At 40.0% G+C, this 25,395-nt stretch overlaps 1 protein-coding gene and 1 long non-coding RNA gene across 2 annotated transcripts in view; one reads left to right on the top strand and one right to left on the bottom strand.

The window, feature by feature from the left end:
- Window positions 1-25,395, bottom strand: part of LOC308328709 — a 259,110-nt gene that overhangs the window by 124,947 nt on the left and 108,768 nt on the right. The gene's annotated exons all lie outside the window — the stretch shown is intronic.
- LOC308328259 (uncharacterized protein) overlaps window positions 1-25,395 on the top strand; it is a gene marked incomplete at its 5' end in the record, with an annotated part of 42,936 nt that overhangs the window by 59 nt on the left and 17,482 nt on the right. Inside the window, 6 exons of the mRNA XM_080782026.1 lie at window positions 1-86; window positions 1,394-1,444; window positions 2,498-2,560; window positions 2,784-2,920; window positions 19,023-19,104; window positions 20,087-20,128. The exon at window positions 1-86 is cut by the window's left edge and continues 59 nt beyond it. Of these exons, the coding sequence (XP_080638152.1) occupies window positions 1-86; window positions 1,394-1,444; window positions 2,498-2,560; window positions 2,784-2,920; window positions 19,023-19,104; window positions 20,087-20,128 (461 nt within the window). The remainder of the gene's footprint in view (window positions 87-1,393; window positions 1,445-2,497; window positions 2,561-2,783; window positions 2,921-19,022; window positions 19,105-20,086; window positions 20,129-25,395) is intronic.

Raw genomic sequence — 25,395 nt, 5'->3', positions numbered from 1 at the left:
CCTGCCGTTCCAGTTGAGCATCAACCACCTCGAGATCCAAGGACCGTTGGAGGTGAACCTCAACGGCCACAACGACCACATCACAGGTAAGCATGCTGGAGAGGCTGTTACTTCTAGACCACGAGGTTCTAGTGCTGCTTTTTGATTATTAATTAATTAAAAAAAATATATATATAGTGGGTTTAATTATTAAATTTATTATTAACCCTTATGCCTTGCTATTTTAATGATTTTACATAGGCCTACTAATATTCTCATATATCCTCTTCTGCCAGAAGTAGGCTACAAAGTAATGTATACATAAGCATGAGATTTGCAGATCTTAAAGCTCACAACGAGGGGCGGCATGATATGATGCATTGTGAATTTACGAGTTTGACTTTGGAAATTGAATATTATTCACTGGTGCGCAACACCTCTGAGTGTCAGACAATTGCTCGTTAATAGATTGACTGATTCCACCTGCTGCCTGCACAGCGCTAAACATTGCCCATAGGCTATACAAACGTATGAAAAAGAGGAATTAGAAACAGTGAAAACAGGCCGTTTATAGAGGAATATGGACAGTAAGACCCAAGAAGACGAAGCACTTTGACGAGGTCCATGCGTGCAGACGGTGCAGTGTGCACTGCGCAGTCAGACCTGCATGCCTGAGAGGGACGGTCAGACAGCACAGCGCGGTGTCTGTGCTGCCTATCTTTATAGCCTATACTAATATATTCTACACTACACCATTAGGGTAACAAGACAACTCACCCTTTTTACCCTTTTTGGTGAGTTGTCCGGACAACTCAGATCTATAAAGAACTACACACATCATATTGGATTATTATCATCTTTACTGTGCTATTATTGCCATTTGCCAACATCAGCAGTAGTGCTACAAAACAAAACATTGGATAGGGCAGGGGTGGGAAACTTTGATGATGGAGAGGGCCACTATATTTCAAACTCACTCCAGAGAGCCACTATATTTCAAACTCACTCCAGAGGGCCACAATGCATATATAGTCAAAGGCAGCTGATCTACAAGCTCAAAACGTGTCGCAGTACAATGCATTTTGAGCTTGTAGATCTGCTTTTTTTTGCTATTTTTTTTTAATTGGAATCCGGAAAAGTAATCTTTTTTTAATTTAATTTAAAATACATTAACTTCATGATTATGAACTGAAATGCAAATATTGGACATAAAAAAAGTCACTAAGCTATTAACACATCAGACTGAAGTAATTAAAGCGGGTTTGGAATTGCAGACGAGGACGTATTCTGTGTTACCCGGGCCTTGTCTGGACACCACATCCGTTTGTTTCTTTTCTCCGTTTGTTTGACCTGATGTGATTGTGTGTATTTATCAATTAATTCATTCATTAATTAACATTAATTCATTTTTTAGAAAAGGACAACAAATCTAATGAGGTGGAAGCCCCGGGAGGAAGTTCTGCAGGTGAGATATAGGTTATAGATATTATATAACGTTATATTATTGCGACCATAGAAAACCTGCAAGTCAGTCCGTCCGTCACGCCTCATGACACGCTCCATAAATGGCCAATACAGAATTCATTCCATATGTTGATCTGCCGTCACCCAGGCAGATGCGAGAGACGTTGCAAAATGACTTACTGTTGCTAAAAGAACACAATAGCGTGACCAGCCAATCAAATCATCGCTATGGGGTGATCAGCCAATCAAATCATCATGTTTGTGTTCATACCAGGGGGGCAGTCAGATGGATATTTTGTGAAGCCACTAAGGAAATGAAAGTTCATATAATGGCCTGTTGTGGCGCTCTCATTGGGCTCAAAAAAACCCATAGCCCCATAGAAGTCCATGTATTTGGGCCCAACTTCACCTAGACTGTATTACCTTAATAAACATGGTCATGAATACTTTTTGCTTCCAGTCACTAGTTTAAAGTCTCATTTCTAATGTCATAATATTCTTTTTGGAAAATTATGGTCCCATTTATTAGAAAAATGACCATAAAGTCGCGCATGTTCTGAGGGGCGTGGCTACCGTTACAGTCTATGAACGGGATCCCCCACCCACTCGAGTCAAAATAAAAAGCAACAAAGAAGAAGGGGGAAGTCCCGCCTCGTTGTCTGGGCCAGCCAATGGGCCAGCTGGCCTGAACTGGGCCAAAACGGATCTAGAAAGATGGCGACTTCCATTGCAAGGACTGACAGGCTTCATTTTACGTTCACGTTAGACCCGCGGGACGCTTTGTCCATATTTTTTACAGTCTATGGTTCATACAGACAGACAAAGTTGGGCATAGGAGGGGCTAGCAATTAGGGTGTGTAATTAAGTCACATTTTGGGTGAACTACTCCTTTAATTACTATAATTGATCTCAGAGAATAGATAACTTTTTTTGATCATGTATTTTACTGTACAGGTGATCCATATAATCCATAATGGAAAGCTTACTCACTCAACAGTGAAAGTGCATGAGTATTTACTGTATGACTGACTTAATGCTGATGTACTGATTTCAGCTCTTCTTGCTCAGCTGACCACCAGGCTGACTGCTGCTGAAAGCCAAGTGCAACAACTGTGGAGTAAGTAATACGTTTTATAAATATAATATATACTGACATATTATTAAGTATACATGTATAGAAGTAGGAATTTAAAAAATCCCAAAAGGTTCAATTAAATGGAGGACAAAGTACTCACATTTCCACTTTTTAATTGGCACACACTAATAAATAAACGCTCCCCACACGTCTCAAGATGACAATGAAAGGGGAATTCAGGTCAAATGTCTGATGTGTTTTTCAGAAATGGCTGAGAGCAACGTGAAAGACCTCCAAACCAGACTCGGCACCAGTGAGGTCCATGTTGCAGACCTCCAAACCAGACTCGGCACCAGTGAGGTCCATGTTGCAGACCTCCAAACCAGACTCGGCACCAGTGAGGTCCATGTTGCAGACCTCCAAACCAGACTCAGTACCAGTGAGGTCCATGTTGCAGACCTCCAAACGAGACTCGGCACCAGTGAGGGCCAAGTTGAAGTTCTCCAGACCAGACTCAGTACCAGTGAGGGCCAAGTTGAAGTTCTCCAGACCAGACTTAATGCTAGTGAGAGTCAAGTCTTTGAGACCAGACTTAGTGCTAGTGAGAGTCAGATTGAAGGCTTTGTGACCAGACTTAGTGCTAGTGAGAGTCATAGTGAGGGCTTTGAGACCAGACTTAATGCTAGTCAGAGTCAAGTTGAAGGCTTTGAGACCAGACTTAGTGCTAGTGAGAGTCAAGTTGAAGGCTTTGAGACCAGACTTAATGCTAGTGCGAGTCATAGTGAGGGCTTTGAGACCAGACTTAGTGCTAGTGAGAGTCAAGTTGAAGGCTTTGAGACCAGACTTAGTGCTAGTGAGAGTCAGATTGAAGGCTTTGAGACCAGACTTAGTGCTAGTGAGAGTCAAGTTGAAGGCTTTGAGACCAGACTTAATGCTAGTGAGAGTCATAGTGAGGGCTTTGAGACCAGACTTAGTGCTAGTGAGAGTCAGATTGAGGGCTTTGAGGCTTTCAGACTCAACACCAGCACGGTCCAGATTGAAGACTTGAAGGAAGAAAGTGAAGGTAATTTGATCCAGATGGTGTTCAGTGAATGCAACTATAAATGTGTAGTGTTGAAAAGGGACTTACTTTGGGGTTAAATAGTAGTTCACACAAACTGACTTATTATCAGTTACACTCGTCTCCCCACGAAGCCTTGAATTGACCACGACTCAACCGGTCATCAGATTATATGATTATTGGAATGTGACAAAAACTGAAAAAAAACACACCTGTGTGAAGTGAGAGGCGCTCTTATCATCATACATCACATTCCGTGCTCAGCCAATCAAATCATCACAAATGTAATTCCGGCCAATCATGTTTGGCGTGTTCACTTTTCTGCCTTCACATTTTATCTTTGGCCAATCAAATCATCGCTATGGGGTGATCAGCCAATCAAATTCACACAAACAGACTAAGCTGGGCATGGGAGGGGCTAGCACCCCTCAAAAATCTCCATGAATTCAAGGCTTCATGCGGTGTGTAACTAAGTCACATTATGGGTGAACTACTCCTTTAATTACTTTCATTGATCTCAGAGAATAGATAATTGTTTTTGATCATGTATCTTACTGTACAGGTGATCCATATAATCCATAATGGAAAGCTTACTCACTCAACAGTGAAAGTGCATGAGTATTTACTGTATGACTGACTTAATGCTGATGTACTGATTTCAGCTCATCTTGCTCAGCTGACCACCATAGAAACCAGGCTGACTGCTGCTGAAAGTAAGTATGTTTTATAAATATAATATATACTAACATATTATTAAGTATATACAGGTGCATCCATGCGATGTCTTTTAGTTATAGTTCTTCTATTTATAGTGACTCATAGGAATAGTCTATGTGACAACCAGGTATATAGTCTGGTGACCACCGGAGAGACGGGTGACAGCCGGAATGTAGACGGCACCCGGGTGAGCAGTATGGGTTAGCGCCCCAGCCTGTGTCCTCCGTGAGGAGGAAGCCCAACAACCCTCGGTGAGGCCTTTGGGAGGGCCATGCAAGCAGCAAGCGGAACCGCAGCACCATGTCCCTGCGGGCTGCGGAACCATTGCCCAACACTCGTGAATGAAGTGTCTGGTGCTGGGACTCTGGTGCAACGCACAGGTCCTGAGCCTAGTCCCTCCATGCGCCAGAAGTGTACCTCCCAGCCCTGGCAGAGTAGTTCTGGAGTAGTTCCAACGGATTGTGTGCCCCTGGCTTTTCCCTAGTGGGACTGATTGAGGGTAGCTACTGGCCGCACACACTGGTATAACTAAAGAACACACACTGGTATAACTAAAGAACACACACTGGTATAGCTAAAGAACACACACTGGTATAACTAAAGAACACACACTGGTATAGCTAAAGAACACACACTGGTATAACTAAAGAACACACACTGGTATAGCTAAAGAACACACACTGGTATAACTAAAGAACACACACTGGTATAACTAAAGAACACACACTGGTATAACTAAAGAACACACACTGGTATAGCTAAAGAACACACACTGGTATAACTAAAGAACACACACTGGTATAGCTAAAGAACACACACTGGTATAGCTAAAGAACACACACTGGTATAACTAAAGAACACACACTGGTATAACTAAAGAACACACACTGGTATAACTAAAGAACACACACTGGTATAACTAAAGAACACACACTGGTATAGCCAAAGAACACACACTGGTATAACTAAAGAACACACACTGGTATAACTAAAGAACACACACTGGTATAACTAAAGAACACACACTGGTATAACTAAAGAACACACACTGGTATAGCTAAAGAACACACACTGGTATAACTAAAGAACACACACTGGTATAGCTAAAGAACACACACTGGTATAACTAAAGAACACACACTGGTATAACTAAAGAACACACACTGGTATAGCTAAAGAACACACACTGGTATAGCCAAAGAACACACACTGGTATAGCTAAAGAACACACACTGGTATAGCTAAAGAACACACACTGGTATAACTAAAGAACACACACTGGTATAGCTAAAGAACACACACTGGTATAACTAAAGAACACACACTGGTATAGCTAAAGAACACACACTGGTATAGCTAAAGAACACACACTGGTATAGCTAAAGAACACACACTGGTATAGCTAAAGAACACACACTGGTATAACTAAAGAACACACACTGGTATAACTAAAGAACACACACTGGTATAACTAAAGAACACACACTGGTATAGCCAAAGAACACACACTGGTATAGCTAAAGAACACACACTGGTATAGCCAAAGTGCCAAGAATGTATTATAGGACAAAGAGAATACAGAAACCAACGTTTGGGCAGATAACTGACACACTTCAGGGTATGTGTAAAAACATTTCAAATTACCATATAGAGCCTGGGCTAGTCTTACAACCAATCACATTCTGACCCATATAGAGCCTGGGCTAGTCTTACAACCAATCACATTCTGACCCATATAGAGCCTGGGCTAGTCTTACAACCAATCACATTCTGACCCATATAGAGCCTGGGCTAGTCTTACAACCAATCACATTCTGACCCATATAGAGCCTGGGCTAGTCTTACAACCAATCACATTCTGACCCATATAGAGCCTGGGCTAGTCTTACAACCAATCACATTCTGACCCATATAGAGCCTGGGCTAGTCTTACAACCAATCACATTCTGACCCATATAGAGCCTGGGCTAGTCTTACAACCAATCACATTCTGATGAGCGCTGAGAGCAATCAGAGTGAAATACTAGCAGCCCTACTATACAGCCCTGGGGGACCCCGTCAGGTTTAAGTGGATATTAATTAAATAATAAGCAATTATGTGTAAATATTGATGGTACTGTCACACTCACAACATGTTACAATTAACCAAAGTAATGACTTTACCGTCTTCCACTATTAAATGTCAGTGAGGATCTGACCATTAAGGTGAATGAAAGATTTAGGTTTACAGTTTTCTGGATCCCCAAGGACCCTGTTTTTGTTCTACACTATATATCTTTGCTGAAAATAGCAGATCTACAAGTGCACAACAGAACATGGCCCAGTTCAACACATTGTGAGAGATTTGCTATTTCTGCTTTAAGTAGAGTTACTAGGGTTCAAGTAATTAATAATAAATGATAATAAATCCTGTCTCTGTAATTGACAGACAGTAATATTCCATGGAGTATTGTTATGTTAGTGACCGTTTAGTTTTAATAGCCTATACTTTGTCTTGTGGAGCTGATAAGCTGCTTTACAAAAAGATTGGTGTATTGGATTAATATACTATTATGCTTTTATAATATTTACAGTGTTTGATAATGCTCCTCCTGTGTTGACAGACAAACCGAAGGTGGCCTTCTCTGTTGGTTTGACTAATGATAGACAAGTTGGACCGTATAGTTCTCACACCACTCTGATCTACAGCAAAGTCTTCACTAACATCGGCAACGCCTACAATCCATCTACAGGTGATTAAACTACAATCCATCTATGCACACACATGTACTTAAAGTACTTAAAGTAAAAAGCAGAAATGTTCCATTTCATGTTTTCAAATGTATAAAAATCTTTTTAAAATCTCTCACAATGTGTCGATGTGACAGATTGTGAGCTTGTAGATCGGCTATTTTCAAATGGCTGAAATGCATTAAAGGCTGAAGTGGTTACTGTATGTTTTGTAGTAATAATCTAAATCTTCAAAGTAACTATAACTAAAGCTGTCAAATAAATGTAGTGGAGAAAAGTACAATATTTGGATCCGAGTAAAAGTAAAAGTATTGGAAATTGTTAATACTCAAGTAAACTACAAATACCAAAATGTTACTTAAGTATACAATAAGTAAATGTACTTAGTTACTTTCCAGCACTGTGTGTTTCACATTGAAAACAACAGTCCAGAGGAGATGAGGAAAGTAACCTCTTAACTCACACAACTTGTAGATCTGACTTTTTAAATTAAGGTTTTTAGTTTTACAACAGTATTTTATTATTTTAATTTCTATTAATGTAACGTGTTCTCTCATCCTGTGTTCTCTTAGGGGTATTCTCTGCGCCGGTCCGAGGACTCTATCACTTCACATATGCTGCATTTAACGCCTGGTCATCAGAGTATTTCTGTGTCTTCATGTATAAGAATGAGCAGAGCCTCTTAACTAACTGGGGATACAATAGTGGAGGTAATGAACAGATATCTAGTGGAATGATGGTAGAGCTGGAGGAGGGAGACACTGTTTACATGCGTTTACGTGCAGGGGACAGGCTCTATGATGACTCAAACAACCACTCTGTGTTCAATGGTGTTCTGCTCTATGCTATGTAACACTGTCTGCTACTGGTACCATTACTTTATACAGTGTTCTGGTCTATTCTATGTAACACTGTCTGGTACTGGTACCATTACTTTATACAGTGTTTTGGGTCTATAAAGGCTGAGCTATAATTCCACGATTATAATGACCACGGGGTTTGTTAAGATTTCAATTCAGACAATAGATTTTTAATTTAATTCGTGAATGGGAATTTAAATTTGCATTATAATTTGTTCTGCATGATATCAGTTTTAATAATTGATCCAGATAGATGACCGTTTGCAGGCAGCATGCCATTTCTTATGGTATCAACTTTACTTATGAAATAATTGTCAAAATAATCAGCTAATTCTTGGGGCTCGGTGATGAAGTGTTCACCTGATTCAATAAATGATGGTGTTTTTCTCATTTTATCTCTACCCGTGATTTGATTGAGAGAGAATACTCCAGCGTTTTTTACCATGTATAATTTCTACAATTCTAGATTGATAGTTTAGGCTTTTTTAATGTTCATTTAATGTGGTCACTTTGTTTCTTAAAGAGCGATGTGCTAGCCAGTCTGATCTACAGAAATTATTTTACCTTAATCTCTATCTTTCATCAAGCTTCTCAGCGTTGTCAGCTTTTCATCTACTATTTTCAATACGCTTTGAAAATGAATCTGAAATATTGTAACAATACACATCTTCTCTCATGGGGTCTATGCTGTCACAGACGGGGGTCCACAGACAAATGGATCATTTTGGGGTCTATGCTGTCACAGACGGGGGTCCACAGACAAATGGATCATTTTGGGGTCTATGCTGTCACAGACGGGGGTCCACAGACAAATAGATCATTTTGGGGTCTATGCTGTCACAGACGGGGGTCCACAGACAAATAGATCATTTTGGGGTCTATGCTGTCACAGACGGGGGTCCACAGACAAATAGATCATTTTGGGGTCTATGCTGTCACAGACGGGGGTCCACAGACAAATAGATCATTTTGGGGTCTATGCTGTCACAGACGGGGGTCCACAGACAAATAGATCATTTTGGGGTCTATGCTGTCACAGACGGGGGTCCACAGACAAATAGATCATTTTGGGGTCTATCCTGTCACAGACGGGGGTCCACAGACAAATGGATCATTTTGGGGTCTATGCTGTCACAGACGGGGGTCCACAGACAAATAGATCATTTTGGGGTCTATGCTGTCACAGACGGGGGTCCACAGACAAATAGATCATTTTGGGGTCTATGCTGTCACAGACGGGGGTCCACAGACAAATAGATCATTTTGGGGTCTATGCTGTCACAGACGGGGGTCCACAGACAAATAGATCATTTTGGGGTCTATGCTGTCACAGACGGGGGTCCACAGACAAACAGATCATTTTGGGGTCTATGCTGTCACAGACGGGGGTCCACAGACAAATAGATCATTTTGGGGTCTATGCTGTCACAGACGGGGGTCCACAGACAAATAGATCATTTTGGGGTCTATGCTGTCACAGACGGGGGTCCACAGACAAATAGATCATTTTGGGGCCCTTGACATGAACATGTTTGAGAAGCATTAGGTTAAAGAGCCTCCATAATGTTCATATCCTTTTAGACCAAGTGTATATTGTACTGCAGGCTGTTTGCATTTCTGTCAAATAGTTTTCAATCAATCAAATAAATGAGAAAAGGGCATGTTGTGAGCTTTTACTTTCTGCTACTTTAACTAATGTTGTTAATTCTGAGCATTTTCCCTCCACATAATGACATGCCATTGCTACGTACACATACATACATACACGCACGTGTGTACACATACATGTACACATCCATACACAGCTCTGCATAGGAGTGGCCAGCACCACTCAACAATGTGAGAACTACTTCTTCTATCACTGGCACTCACTTTGATTTGCTTGAACATTGCTTGAACAGTCAACAAACTGAACTGTGGGCCAATGCTGCCACCTGCTGGCTCATAACAGAAGTAACAGTTCTAATGTAAAAGGGTTGACAGGGTCGTCACGTCAGCTACAATTTACAATGGAGTCATTTATCAGACGCTCTGAATCCAGAGAGACTTACAGTAAGGTTCAACACATGGTAATACATCAAATACATAAAGAATAGTCATCAATAATCATAAGTAAGCTAAGAACCTAACATCTGTCTAACAGTAGAATATTAAACTATGGTACAGTAACACAAAAGAGTGCTATGTCTATATAAACATGCCATCTACTCTCTAACAGGGGTATAAAGCATGTAAACACACATCAGTGAATGTGTGAAACACAATGACTGAACCCACAGAAGCTACCGGAGCACATCCTTCAGAGAATTAATTAATTAGGTGCAAAGACAGTTTTATAAAATGTGAAATAATTGTCCAGTACTACTCAACTCCATCCCCAAAGGCAGTCTCCAAGTAAGGTCAATATAGTAGGCTAATAGTTAAACAAAAGGTGAAATAATTGTCCTACAGTACTAACTGCATCCCCAAAGGCAGTCTCTCACTTGGTCAATAGTAGGCTATAGGCCTAATAGTTACATTAGTCTCTTACTTGGTCAATAGTAGGCTATAGGCCTAATAGTTACATTTAACAAGACATTCTTGAACACAAACAAAAGTAGATAATGTGCACAAACTTGGGGAAACTCGACAACAATTGTTTCAGGAGGATATTATGAACACAAAAAGCAGTTAATGTGCAACCAATAAGCTGTATAATAACATCTATCTATAATATGTTGGTACTTTATACACCTTGATAAGGAATATGTCTCTTCAACCAAGCTGTATAATAACATATATCTATAATATGTTGGTACTTTATACACCTTGATAAGGAATATGTCTCTTCAACCAAGCTGTATAATAACATCTATCTATAATATGTTGGTACTTTATACACCTTGATAAGGAATATGTCTCTTCCGGACTCACTGTGGTTGAATGGCTGCACAACCCACTTCTACAATGGTCACTTCTCTAATGTCATCAACAACAACATCTGGTGTAGGCCTATATAGTTCACACACACACACACACACACACACACACACACAAACACACACACTTGTGACTTGTGTTGTGTTTCACAATTGAAATTAAAGAGTCCAATATGGGCTCAGACTCAGAGGCGGTCATAGCCCCTCTCGGAACCCTACATAAAGCTTTTATGAAATTTGATTGTCGCTTTATCAAAGTGTCAGAAACTTTACTACATTTGGGTTCTGCTTGTGGGGCTAAGGCGGTCGACAATGACACACGTTTGAACAGCACATTTCTGCACGGCGGCAGAAGCAATGAACAATAATGTGTGTCTTACTTACCTGGGATATAAAGTTCCTTCCCTTTCCCCATGAATTAATCCAACAGGGTAAGTTGTAGCGAACCAGGCTGGATGAAGAGGTTGAAGGCCGACTGATGATGTGAAGTTTCTTTAATAGATCAACGTGAAAACTAAAAACAAGGACACAAACATATAATCAACACAGGCAGACAGACACATCCAATAATATGAGGCATTCATATAAACAAATACGTTTACAAATAACCAGTAAAAAGGTACATATTATCAAACCATAATACCACATGAGCAAAATACCAACTAAACAAAATCCCACAACAATATGACAACAAAAACAATAACCATAAAAATGGACATTCACCTTGTTCCCTCTCCAGCTATAGACGCTAACTTGTTACCATGGCGTCCCAATATCATGATGTCACTCGATCACGTCATTCTCCAGGAAAGTCACTAAAACCAATAAATACATAATTAAAATCCGGCAGTTCGATTTCCATTTCATTTGTTGTTTCATTTGTCTTCATTTGGTGAGGTTAGGCTTAGCTTTTAATGACTATGGTTTGGAGCACATGAGAAACAAACATTTCTGTCTGACTGAGGCTGGGCTGTCTTTAGTCAGTATGACTCTGGTGAGTGAGCAAGCTTCCCGTTTGCCCACATAGCCTTTCAAAATAAAAGCCTTTCGTCCATTTCATTCCGGGGTCCGTTACACAGGGAAAATAGTTTATTAAATTAGTTTGTAACGCGCTCTAGCTACAACACCATCAAAAGATTCCTGTGTTACGCAGTACCTGTTACAAAGGTTCCTACTCCCTAAACTACAGAGTCAGACCCAAACACCTTTTTCAACATCTAACCAGTTTTATTTGTCTTTTTTTTTATTATGCTGCTGTGTTTTATTTAATTGTATCCTTGCAGGCTGCGTTTTATTTAATTAATTTGCATGCACTATACATGGGGACTCAGGAATTACAGTTTAATTGATGAATATATTAATTAATTAGAACTGTTTGCAGAATTACAGTATATTTCAAATACAACTGTAGGCCTGCATTGCACTTTAATGTAGTTACTTAGTTACTATTTAATATTTAGTTACTACTGTATTGTGTTTGGTAGTAAGAGAATCTTACTTATTTCTTTATTGAATTTCTATAATTTTGTCAATGCAAAAAAACATGGCATAATAATGTAATGAAAGTTAAACCATAGCGCACTTTTTATTTTGATAGATCGGCTAATATCCACTTGCAGCCCTGTTGTCTTCATTATATAAGCATGTTAAGGCTTACATTGTTTTGCGGCTCCAGGTAGATATTGAATTATTTATTTTGGTCGAAAATGGCTCATTCACCATCTTGGGTTGCCGACCCCTGATCTAACCCATCAAAAAAGAATATTCCTCCCCAAAACCACCACCAGGTGGGGCTGCAGCGCCCTCAGCACCCCACACAGGTGTTTATTGATAGCCTGATAGTGGTTCTAATCTTAAATTAAAGTGTTGTCCGGGGACCCTCGGTCCCTTGGGAGGTTACAGGGGGTCCCCGGGGCCAGGGGTCCCTTTGGGAGGTTACAGGGGGTCCCCGGGCCAGGGGTCCCTTTGGGAGGTTACAGGGGGTCCCCGGGGCCAGGGGTCCCTTGGGAGGTTACAGGGGGTCCCCAGCAGAATTAGTTAATATAGACTCACAATCAGTTTAACCACTTTATCCATAAAGTCACAGTGCAACACTTGTGCCATACACAGTGTGCTCAGCTCACTGACATGACTCTGTCTTCATGCCCAGAGTACAGCACAGCATATAATGCTTTTTTTACTATATATATTAAAGAAAATCATATATTGTTCATTTTCATCACACACACACACACACATACACACACAAAAGAATCAATCAATGAATCAAATGGGAAAAGGGCATGTTGTGAGCTTCTACTGTAGTTTTGCTACTTTGGCTAATTTAGCTAATTCAGAGGATTTCTTCCCTCAGGTCCAAACATATTTTACAATATAAATTGGTGGTCCCAGAGATAGAAATGCCATTAAATGGGGGTCCGTAGACTAATGCATGTCAAACTGGGGGGTCTTTGAAATTAAAATGGTTGAGAGTCACTGCTAGAGACGTAAACATCTTCTCTTATGGGCAAATCTTTTCAAATGGGGGTCGGCGGGCTAATAAGTGTCAATTTGAGGGTCCTTGATGTGAAAAAGTTTCACAGCTACTGATTCATAGATCAGATTTAAAACAACGGCATTGAACCAAAGTGCTGTACATTCAGTAAGAATACTACAATTAGACTAAAAATCACACTAGTGTGAAGTGAGGGGCGCCCGGCCATGAAAAATGTGAAAAATTAAATACATTTATTACAGGTTGTATAGTTTATATCAGTCAGATGACGTCTTACGTCACGGTACATTTACTGCCCTAAACAAACATTAAATGGCAAATGGTGCATTTATATAGCGCCTTTATCCAAGGCGCTTTACATAGATTTGAGCATTATACATTCTCCCATTCACACACACATACATTCACACACACATTCACACACCGATGGTGGTGCACACCATGCAAGCCACCAACCAGCACATCAGGAGCAATTAGGGCTTCTGAGTCTTGCTCAAGGACACTTCGACACTAACTCTTGGGGAGCCCACAAGCTCTGTGTCCATTTAATGTGTTGGCCATTCAAACACAGCAGATCTACAAGCTCTGTGTCCATTTAATGCGCTGGCGGCCATTCAAACACATCAGATCTACAAGCTCTGTGTCCATTTAATGCGCTGGCCATTCAAACACATCAGATCTACAAGCTCTGTGTCCATTTAATGTGTTGGCCATTCAAACACAGCAGATCTACAAGCTCTGTGTCCATTTAATGTGCTGGCCATTCAAACACAGCAGATCTACAAGCTCTGTGTCCATTTAATGCGCTGGCCATTCAAACACAGCAGATCTACAAGCTCTGTGTCCATTTAATGCGCTGGCCATTCAAACACATCAGATCTACAAGCTCTGTGTCCATTTAATGTGTTGGCCATTCAAACACAACAGATCTACAAGCTCTGTGTCCATTTAATGTGTTGGCCATTCAAACACAACAGATCTACAAGCTCTGTGTCCATTTAATGTGTTGGCCATTCAAACAACAGATCTACAAGCTCAGTGTGTGTTACGTCGTGCAACGCTGCAAGCTTTACATATGATATTTTTGAACATTTTCCCTAAACATTAACAAATAAACACATAAACACATACCGGTAAACACATAAACGCGGCCAAATACACATCAATGTGGGGGTCCTTGACATGAATATGTTTGAGAACCACTGCTTAGTCCACAGCACATATTTAAGGTGTTTTTATTTTAACGTTTTAAGGCATATTTGTCTTATTAGCCAGGGACCCTTTTAAGAGTGGTTGTGTGGTGTCTCTCCCTCTCTCCCTCTCCCTCTCTCTCTCCCTCCCTCTCTCTCCCTCCCTCTCTCTCCCTCCCTCTCTCTCTCTCTCTCTCTCTCGATCACCGTCACACAACGTTCAGAGTTATCTTCATCTGTCTTTGTCTCAAGTGTTCCAGTAATCCATCAGCATTTTATCCCTGATGTTTCCGTGAGAAGTATTCGCATCAAATCAAGTTTAGCCTGTAGGCCAGGGGGTGTGTGGGTGACGTGTGCGTGTGTCCTCCCCATTATCACGGTACATCTGCATGCCGTGTACCACCAGAGGGGGCGTTTCCCAGTGAGAAGTATTCGCATCAAATCAAGTTTAGCCTGTAGTGTGTGTGTGTGTGTGTGTGTGTGTGTGTGTGTGTGTCCTCCCCATTATCACGGTACATCGGCATGCCTTGGTCTTTCTCATCAACAGAGAATATCTGATCAGTTTACAGCCACAAGCTACCTTGCCAAACCAAACAAGTGGTTATCTCTCTGAGAGCTGTGGAGGTGTGTGTGTGTGTGTGTGTGTGTGTGTGTGTGTGTGTGTGTGTGTGTGTGCGTGTGTGGGGGTCATACTGATGTCATTCAGTTCACCTCTCCACTCTCCCAAATTGTTGAACACTTAATGCAAGTAGAAGCAGTCAGTCAGTCACACACTACATGATGCTACCAAATGAAGCACCGTCAGTGCTGCAGTGTAGTGGAAAGAAGGTGAGAAATGTGTGATATATTTTGTTATATGTAGCCGTTAATACTTTATGAAAGGAGAAAGCTTGCCAAGAGCGTCAGTTTGATAATAACCGGCCCTGGACAACAGATTCATGGAGTGTGTATATATATGTGGTGTGGTCAGACAGTGACATAATTAAAGTCAACGGCATGCGAGGGACCTGCAGTGAAAACAACAGAATGCATGTTATCTGTTCAGAAAGGCTAACATGTCACTGTTCTGACCTCCCATTAGTCTGTCATCCCACTAGTAAAGTACCATGAAGGCTGTCTACAATCTACATTACATAACGAACCATGTGGGATTTGTAGCTGTTCTAACACTGTCTGCTACTGGTACCATTACTTTATACAGTGTTCTGGTCTATAAAGGCTGAGCTATAATTCCAGCTGACATCTTTAAGAGTCTCCTGTCTAGATTATCATGATGTTTGTCAGATTTCAATTCAGACAATATATTTTTTAATTTCAGATACATTAGTGAATGCAAATTCAAATTTGCATTATATTTTGTTCTGCATGATATCATTTTTAATAATTGATCCAGATAGATGACCGTTTGCAGGCAACATGTCATTTCTTATGGTATCAACTTTACTTGAAAATAATGGTGAAATAATTGTCGAAATAATCAGCAAATTCTTGGGTCTTGGTGATTCAATAAATGATGGTGTTTTGCTCATTTTATCTCTACCGGTGATTTGATTGAGAGAGAATACTCCAGCGTTTTTTACCATCATGTATAATTTCTTCAATTCTAGATTGGTAGTTTAGGCTTTTTTCTGTTTATTTAATGTGGTCACTTTGTCTCTTAAAGAGCGATATGCCAGCCAGTCCTCTGATCTACCTGAATCTACAGAAACTCTTTTACCTTCATCTCTATCTTTCATCAAGCTTCTCAGCGTTGTCAGCTTTTCATCTACTATTTTCAATATGCTTTGAAAAGTAATTATGAAAGTTTAAATTCTGTTGAAACATTGTAACAATACAAATGTTCTCTCATGGGGTCTATGCTGTCACAAACAAATAGATCATTTTGGGGCGATATGCTAGCCAGTCCTCTGATCTACCTGAATCTACAGAAACTATTTGACCTTCATCTCTATCTTTCATCATCAGGAGATGTGATGACTGCTGTCAAGCTGTCATATGCAGGCGTGGAATGGAAAAGCATGCTTGCATGGAATGCAGAGCATGTTCTAAATGTCTGCCAGCCTTGCCCAGGTAAAAAGAAGAAAAAAAAAGGTTACGGGTAGGCGGTAGCCAGGTATTGTACAGTATATAAGATCCTGCTTGCCACAGCATGACACACATCTTCTAAGATGGATACTGCTGCCATGTTCCTGCTGGTCCTCTTCTGCCTGTGTTCAGCCGACACTGACCTGCCGTTCCAGTTGAGCATCAACCACCTCGAGATCCAAGGACCGTTGGAGGTGAACCTCAACGGCCACAACGACCACATCACAGGTAAGCATGCTGGAGAGGCTGTTACTTCTAGACCACGAGGTTCTAGTGCTGCTTTTTGATTATTAATTAATTTAAAAAAAAATATATATAGTGGGTTTAATTATTAAATTTATTATTAACCCTTATGCCTTGCTATTTTAATGATTTTACATAGGCCTACTAATATTCTCATATATCCTCTTCTGCCAGAAGTAGGCTACAAAGTAATGTATACATAAGCATGAGATTTGCAGATCTTAAAGCTCACAACGAGGGGCGGCATGATATGATGCATTGTGAATTTACGAGTTTGACTTTGGAAATGTAATATTATTCACTGGTGCGCAACACCTCTGAGTGTCAGAGAATTGCTCGTTAATAGATTGACTGATTCCACCTGCTGCCTGCACAGCGCTAAACATTGCCCATAGGCTATACAAACGTATGAAAAAGAGGAATTAGAAACAGTGAAAACAGGCCGTTTATAGAGGAATATGGACAGTAAACCCACCCAAGAAGACGAAGCACTTTGACGAGGTCCATGCGTGCAGACGGTGCAGTGTGCACTGCGCAGTCAGACCTGCATGCCTGAGAGGGACAGTCAGACAGCGCAGCGCGGTGTCTGTGCTGCCTATCTTTATAGCCTATACTAATATATTCTACACTACACCATTAGGGTAACAAGACAACTCACCCTTTTTACCCTTTTTGGTGAGTTGTCCGGACAACTCAGATCTATAAAGAACTACACACATCATATTGGATTATTATCATCTTTACTGTGCTATTATTGCCATTTGCCAACATCAGCAGTAGGCTACAAAACAAAACATTGGATAGGGCAGGGGTGGGAAACTGTGATGATGGAGAGGGCCACTATGTTTCAAACTCACTCCAGAGGGCCACAATGCATATAGTCAAAGGCAGCTGATCTACAAGCTCAAAACGTGTCGCAGTGCAATGCATTTTGAGCTTGTAGATCTTCTTTTTTTTGCTATTTTTTTAAATTGGAATCCGGAAAAGTAATCTTTTTTTATTTAATTTAAAATACATTAACTTTATGATTATGAACTGAAATGCAAATATTGGACATAAAAAAAGTCACTAAGCTATTAACACATCAGACTGAAGTAATTAAAGCGGGTTTGGAATTGCAGACGAGGACGTATTCTGTGTTACCCGGGCCTCGTCTGGACACCACATCCGTTTGTTTCTTTTCTCCGTTTGTTTGACCTGATGTGATTGTGTGTATTTATCAATTAATTAATTCATTCATTAACATGAATTCATTTTCAGAAAATGACAACAAATCTAATGAGGTGGAAGCCCCGGGAGGAGGTTCTGCAGGTGAGATATAGGTTATAGATATTATATAATGTTATATTATTGCAACCATAGAAAACCTGCAAGTCAGTCCGTCCGTCACGCCTCGTGACACGCTCCATAAATGGCCAATACAGAATTCATTCCATATGTTGATCTGCCCAGCAGTCTGCCGTCACCCAGGCAGATGCGAGAGACGTTGCAAAATGACTTACTGTTGCTAAAAGAACACAATAGCGTGACCAGCCAATCAAATCATCGCTATGGGGTGATCAGCCAATCAAATCATCATGTTTGTGTTCATACAGACAGACAAAGTTGGGCATAGGAGGGGCTAGCAATTAGGGTGTGTAATTAAGTCACATTTTGGGTGAACTACTCCTTTAATTACTATAATTGATCTGAATAGATAACTTTTTTTGATCATGTATCTTACTGTACAGGTGATCCATATAATCCATAATGGAAAGCTTACTCACTCAACAGTGAAAGTGCATGAGTATTTACTGTATGACTGACTTAATGCTAATGTACTGATTTCAGCTCATCTTGCTCAGCTGACAAGCCAAGTGAACCAACTGTGGAGTAAGTATGTTTTATAAATAATATATACTAACTATTATTAAGTATACAGAATAATCAAAAAAATCCCAAAAGGTTCAATTAAATAGAGGACAAAGTACTCACATTTCCACTTTTTAATTACTTAATTAAGATGACAATGAAAGGGGAATTCAGGTCAAATGTCTGTGACGTGTTTTTCAGAAATGGCTGCCAAATTGAGTGCTAGCGAGAGCAACGTGAAAGACCTCCAGGTCCATGTTGCAGACCTCCAAACAAGACTCGGCACCAGTGAGGTCCATGTTGTAGACCTCCAGGTCCATGTTGCAGACCTCCAAACCAGACTCAGTACCAGTGAGGGCCAAGTTGAAGTTCTCCAGACCAGACTTAATGCTAGTGAGAGTCAAGGCTTTGAGACCAGACTCAACACCAGCAGTGAAGGTAATTTGATCCAGATGGTGTTCAGCGAATGCAAGTATAAATGTGTAGTGTTGAAAAGGGACTTACTTTGGGGTTAAATAGTTCGCACAAAAATCATTTATTTAAGCAATTTTACACGAGAGGGTGTGGGTTAATATTACACGAGAGGGTGTGGTTTAACGTAATTATTGCCACTTCAGTGATGCTTGCGGAACTCGACTTCGTCTCGTTCCTTACCGCATCACTGTTGTGGCAATAATCACGTTAAAAAACACCCTCTCGTGTAATATTGCAAGTATACAACAGTTACCCTTAAAACTATGAAAATCGCTGAAAAATAAATAAAAATAATTACAGATGTAGTCACTACGATCACAAATGTCCCAATAAACTAGGTAGCCTAGCCACCGAGTTTGCTAGCGCTCTGGGAGAACAGAGCAGCTGAATTCTTTGTTTTTATTAGGTGGTGAATGGTGCTGGTTTAACCCACGGCTAGAAGGCTGTTTCAACCAATCAGATTGCTTCCTCGAAACGATCAGTTACACACCAAACAAAGCCTTGAATTGACCACGACTCAACCGGTCATCAAATTATTGGAATGTGACAAAAACTGAAAAAAAGAATCACACCCGTGTGAAGTGAAGGGCGCTCTTATCATACATCACATTCCGTGCTCAGCCAATCAAATCATCATCACAAATGTAATTCTGGCCAATCACGTTTGGCGTCTTCACTTTTCTGCCATCACATTTTATCCTCGGCCAATCAAATCATCACTATGGGGTGATCAGCCAATCAAATCATCGTGTTTGTGTTCACAAACAGACAAAGCAGGGCATAGGAGGGGCTTTCATTGATCTCAGAGAATAGATAACTTTTTTGATGATGCAATTTACTGTACAGGTGATCCATATAATCCATAATGGAAAGCTTACTCACTCAACAGTGAAAGTGCATGAGTATTTACTGTATGACTGACTTAATGCTAATGTACTGATTTCAGCTCTTCTTGCTCAGCTGACAAGCCAAGTGAACCAACTGTGGAGTAAGTATGTTTATAAATATAATATATACCAACATATTATTAAGTATACATGTATATCAAAAGTAGGAATTGAAACAATCCCCAAAAGGTTCAATTAAATGGAGGACAGAGTACTCATATTTCCACTTGGCACACACTAATAAATAAACGCTTAGACGCTTAGTATGTTCATTCATATATTAATAATTACATATTAATTAAAGTATGATATACTAATATAAAATACTATATGTATGCTTAGTAAACATATTATGTTCAGTCTTCATTATGTATGAACTATGAAGACTGAACTATGCTGATCCATGACAGAATAATGTTAGAATATTATAATGTAGTGTTGCTGATCCATGACAGAACAATCAGAAAGGTAGTCTTTGAAAGAGAAAGAAGTGGCCGCACACACTGGTTTGATATAGCCAAAGAACACACACTGGTTTGATATAGCTAAAGAACACACACTGGTATAGCTTAAGAACACACACTGGTTTGATATAGCTAAAGAACACACACTGGTATAGCTTAAGAACACACACTGGTTTGATATAGCCAAAGAACACACACTGGTTTGATATAGCTAAAGAACACACACTGGTATAGCTAAAGAACACACACTGGTATAGCTAAAGAACACACACTGGTTTGATATAGCTAAAGAACACACACTGGTATAACTAAAGAACACACACTGGTTTGATATAGCTAAAGAACACACACTGGTATAACTAAAGAACACACACTGGTATAGCTAAAGAACACACACTGGTATAGCTAAAGAACACACACTGGTATAGCTAAAGAACACACACTGGTATAACTAAAGAACACACACTGGTATAGCTAAAGAACACACACTGGTATAGCTAAAGAACACACACTGGTATAACTAAAGAACACACACTGGTATAACTAAAGAACACACACTGGTATAGCTAAAGAACACACACTGGTATAACTAAAGAACACACACTGGTATAACTAAAGAACACACACTGGTATAACTAAAGAACACACACTGGTATAGCTAAAGAACACACACTGGTATAGCTAAAGAACACACACTGGTATAGCTAAAGAACACACACTGGTATAGCTAAAGAACACACACTGGTATAACTAAAGAACACACACTGGTATAGCTAAAGAACACACACTGGTATAGCCAAAGAACACACACTGGTATAACTAAAGAACACACACTGGTATAACTAAAGAACACACACTGGTATAGCTAAAGAACACACACTGGTATAGCCAAAGAACACACACTGGTATAACTAAAGAACACACACTGGTATAACTAAAGAACACACACTGGTATAACTAAAGAACACACACTGGTATAACTAAAGAACACACACTGGTATAACTAAAGAACACACACTGGTATAACTAAAGAACACACACTGGTATAACTAAAGAACACACACTGGTATAACTAAAGAACACACACTGGTATAACTAAAGAACACACACTGGTATAACTAAAGAACACACACTGGTATAGCTAAAGAACACACACTGGTATAACTAAAGTGCCAAGAATGTATTGTAGGAGGAAGAGAATACAGAAACCAACGTTTGGTCAGATAACTGACACACTTCAGGGTATGTGGAAAAACATTTCAAATGACCATATAGAGCCTGGGCTAGTCTTACAACCAATCACATTCTGACCCATATAGAGCCTGGGCTAGTCTTACAACCAATCACATTCTGATGACCATAAGACCTGGGCTAGTCTTACAACCAATCACATTCTGACCCATAGAGAGCCTGGGCTAGTCTTACAACCAATCACATTCTGATGATCATATGAGCCTGGGCTAGTCTTACAACCAATCACATTCTGACCCATAGAGCCTGGGCTAGTCTTACAACCAATCACATTCTGACCCATATAGAGCCTGGGCTAGTCTTACAACCAATCACATTCTGATGAGCGCTGAGAGCAATCAGAGGGAAATACTAGCAGCCCTACTATACAGCCCTGGGGGACCCCGTCAGGTTTAAGTGGATATTAATGAGTAATTATGTGTAAATATTGATGGTACTGTCACACTCACAACATGTTACAATTAACCAAAGTAATGACTTTACCGTCTTCCACTATTAAATGTCAGTGAGGATCTGACCATTAAGGTGAATGAAAGATTTAGGTTTACAGTTTTCTGGATCCCCAAGGACCCTGTTTTTGTTCTACACTATATATCTTTGCTGAAAATAGCAGATCTACAAGTGCACAACAGAACATGGCCCAGTTCAACACATTGCGAGAAATCTGCTATTTTTGCTCCAGAACAGAGTTACTAGGGTTCAAGTAATTAATAATAAATGATAATAAATCCTGTCTCTGTATTTGACAGACAGTAATATTCCATGGAGTATTGTTATGTTAGTGACCGTTTAGTTTTAATAGCCTATACTTTGTCTTGTGGAGCTTTACAACAAGATTGGTGTATTGGCTTAATATAATATTATGCTTTTATAATATTTAAAGTGTTTGATAATGCTCCTCCTGTGTTGACAGACAAATCGAAGGTGGCCTTCTCTGTTGGTTTGGGTGATGGACAAGTTGGACCGTATGGTTCTACCACCACTCTGATCTACAAGAAGGTCTTCACTAACATCGGCAACGCCTACAATCCATCTACAGGTGATTAAACTACAATCCATCCATGTACACACATGTACTTAAAGTACTACAAGTAAAAAGTAGAAATGTTCCATTTCATGTTTTCAAATGTATAAAATTCTTTTTAAAATAGCTCACAATGCGTCGATGTGACAGATTGTGAGCTTGTAGATCGGCTATTTTCAAATGGCTGAAATGCATTAAAGGCTGAAGTGGTTACTGTATGTTTTGTAGTAATAATCTAAATCTACAAAGTAACTATAACTAAAGTTGTCAAATAAATGTAGTGGAGAAAAGTACAATATTTGGATCCGAGTAAAAGTAAAAGTATTGGAAATTGTTAATACTCAAGTAAACTACAAATACCAAAATGTTACTTAAGTATACAATAAGTAAATGTACTTAGTTACCTTCCTCCACTGTGTGTTTCACATTGAAAACAACAGTCCAGAGGAGATGAGGAAAGTAACCTCTTAACTCACACAACTTATAGATCTGACTTTTTTAATTAAGGTTTTTATTTTTATAATTGTATTTTTTAATTTCTATTAATGTAATGTGTTCTCTCATCCTGTGTTATCTCAGGGGTATTCTCTGCGCCGGTCCGAGGACTCTATCACTTCACATATGCTGCAGTTAACTGGTGGTCAGAGCAGTTCTGTGTCGCCATGTATAAGAATGAGCAGAGACTCTTATTGAACTGTGGATCCAATAGTGGAGGTTTTGAACAGATATCTAGTGGAATGATGGTAGAGCTGGAGGAGGGAGACACTGTTGACATGCGTTTACTGTCAGGGAACAGGCTCTATGATACCTCACTCAACTACAATGTGTTCAATGGTGTTCTGGTCTATGCTATGTAACACTGTCTGCTACTGGTACCATTACTTTATACAGTGTTCTGGTCTATTCTATGTAACACTGTCTGCTACTGGTACCATTACTTTATACAGTGTTCTGGTCTATTCTATGTAACACTGTCTGCTACTGGTACCATTACTTTATACAGTGTTCTGGTCTATTCTATGTAACACTGTCTGCTACTGGTACCATTACTTTATACAGTGTTCTGGTCTATTCTATGTAACACTGTCTGCTACTGGTACCATTACTTTATACAGTGTTCTGGTCTATTCTATGTAACACTGTCTGGTACTGGTACCATTACTTTATACAGTGTTCTGGTCTATATCTGAGCTATAATTCCATCTGACATCTTTAAGAGTCTCCTGTCTAGATTATAATGACCACCGGGTTTGTTAAGAGTTCAATTCAGACAATAGATTTTTAATTTCAGATACATTAGTGAATAAAAATTCAAATTTGCATTATAATTTGTTCTGCATGATATCAGTTTTAATAATGGATTCAGATAGATGACCGTTTGCAGGCAGCATGTCATTTCTTATGGTATCAACTTTACTTATGAAATAATTGTCAAAATAATCAGCACATTCTCGGGGCTCGGTGATGAAGCGTTCACCCGATTCAATAAATGATGGTGTTTTTCTCATTTTATCTCTACCCGTGATTTGATTGAGAGAGAATACTCCAGCGTTTTTTACCATCATGTATAATTTCTACAATTCTAGGTAGTTTAGGCTTTTTTCTGTTCATTTAATGTGGTCACTTTGTCTCTTAAAGAGCGATAAGCCAGCCAGTCCTCTGATCTACCTGAATCTACAGAAATTGTTTTACCTTCATCTCTATCTTTCATCAAGCTTCTCAGCGTTGTCAGCTTTTCATCTACTATTTTCAATAAGTTTTGAAAAATAATCTGAAATATTGTAACAATACACATCTTCTCTCATGGGGTCTATGCTGTCACAGACGGGGGTCCACAGACAAATAGATCATTTTGGGGTCTATGCTGTCACAGACGGGGGTCCACAGACAAATGGATCATTTTGGGGTCTATGCTGTCACAGACGGGGGTCCACAGACAAATGGATCATTTTGGGGTCTATGCTGTCACAGACGGGGGTCCACAGACAAATAGATCATTTTGGGCTCTATGCTGTTACAGACGGGGGTCCACAGACAAACGGATCATTTTGGGGTCTATGCTGTCACAGACGGGGGTCCACAGACAAATGGATCATTTTGGGGTCTATGCTGTCACAGACGGGGGTCCACAGACAAATAGATCATTTTGGGGTCTATGCTGTCACAGACGGGGGTCCACAGACAAATAGATCATTTTGGGGTCTATGCTGTCACAGACGGGGGTCCACAGACAAATAGATCATTTTGGGGTCTATGCTGTCACAGACGGGGGTCCACAGACAAATAGATCATTTTGGGGTCTATGCTGTCACAGACGGGGGTCCACAGACAAATAGATCATTTTGGGGTCTATGCTGTCACAGACGGGGGTCCACAGACAAATAGATCATTTTGGGGTCTATGCTGTCACAGACGGGGGTCCACAGACAAATAGATCATTTTGGGGTCTATGCTGTCACAGACGGGGGTCCACAGACAAATAGATCATTTTGGGGTCTATGCTGTCACAGACGGGGGTCCACAGACAAATAGATCATTTTGGGGTCTATGCTGTCACAGACGGGGGTCCACAGACAAATAGATCATTTTGGGGTCTATGCTGTCACAGACGGGGGTCCACAGACAAATA

This window comes from Protomyctophum bolini (genome assembly GCF_963924005.1).
Source record: "Protomyctophum bolini genome assembly, chromosome: 14".
NCBI lineage: Eukaryota > Metazoa > Chordata > Actinopteri > Myctophiformes > Myctophidae > Protomyctophum > Protomyctophum bolini.
Note: the sequence above shows the minus strand (reverse complement) of the source record. Positions and strands in the feature narration are given on the sequence as shown.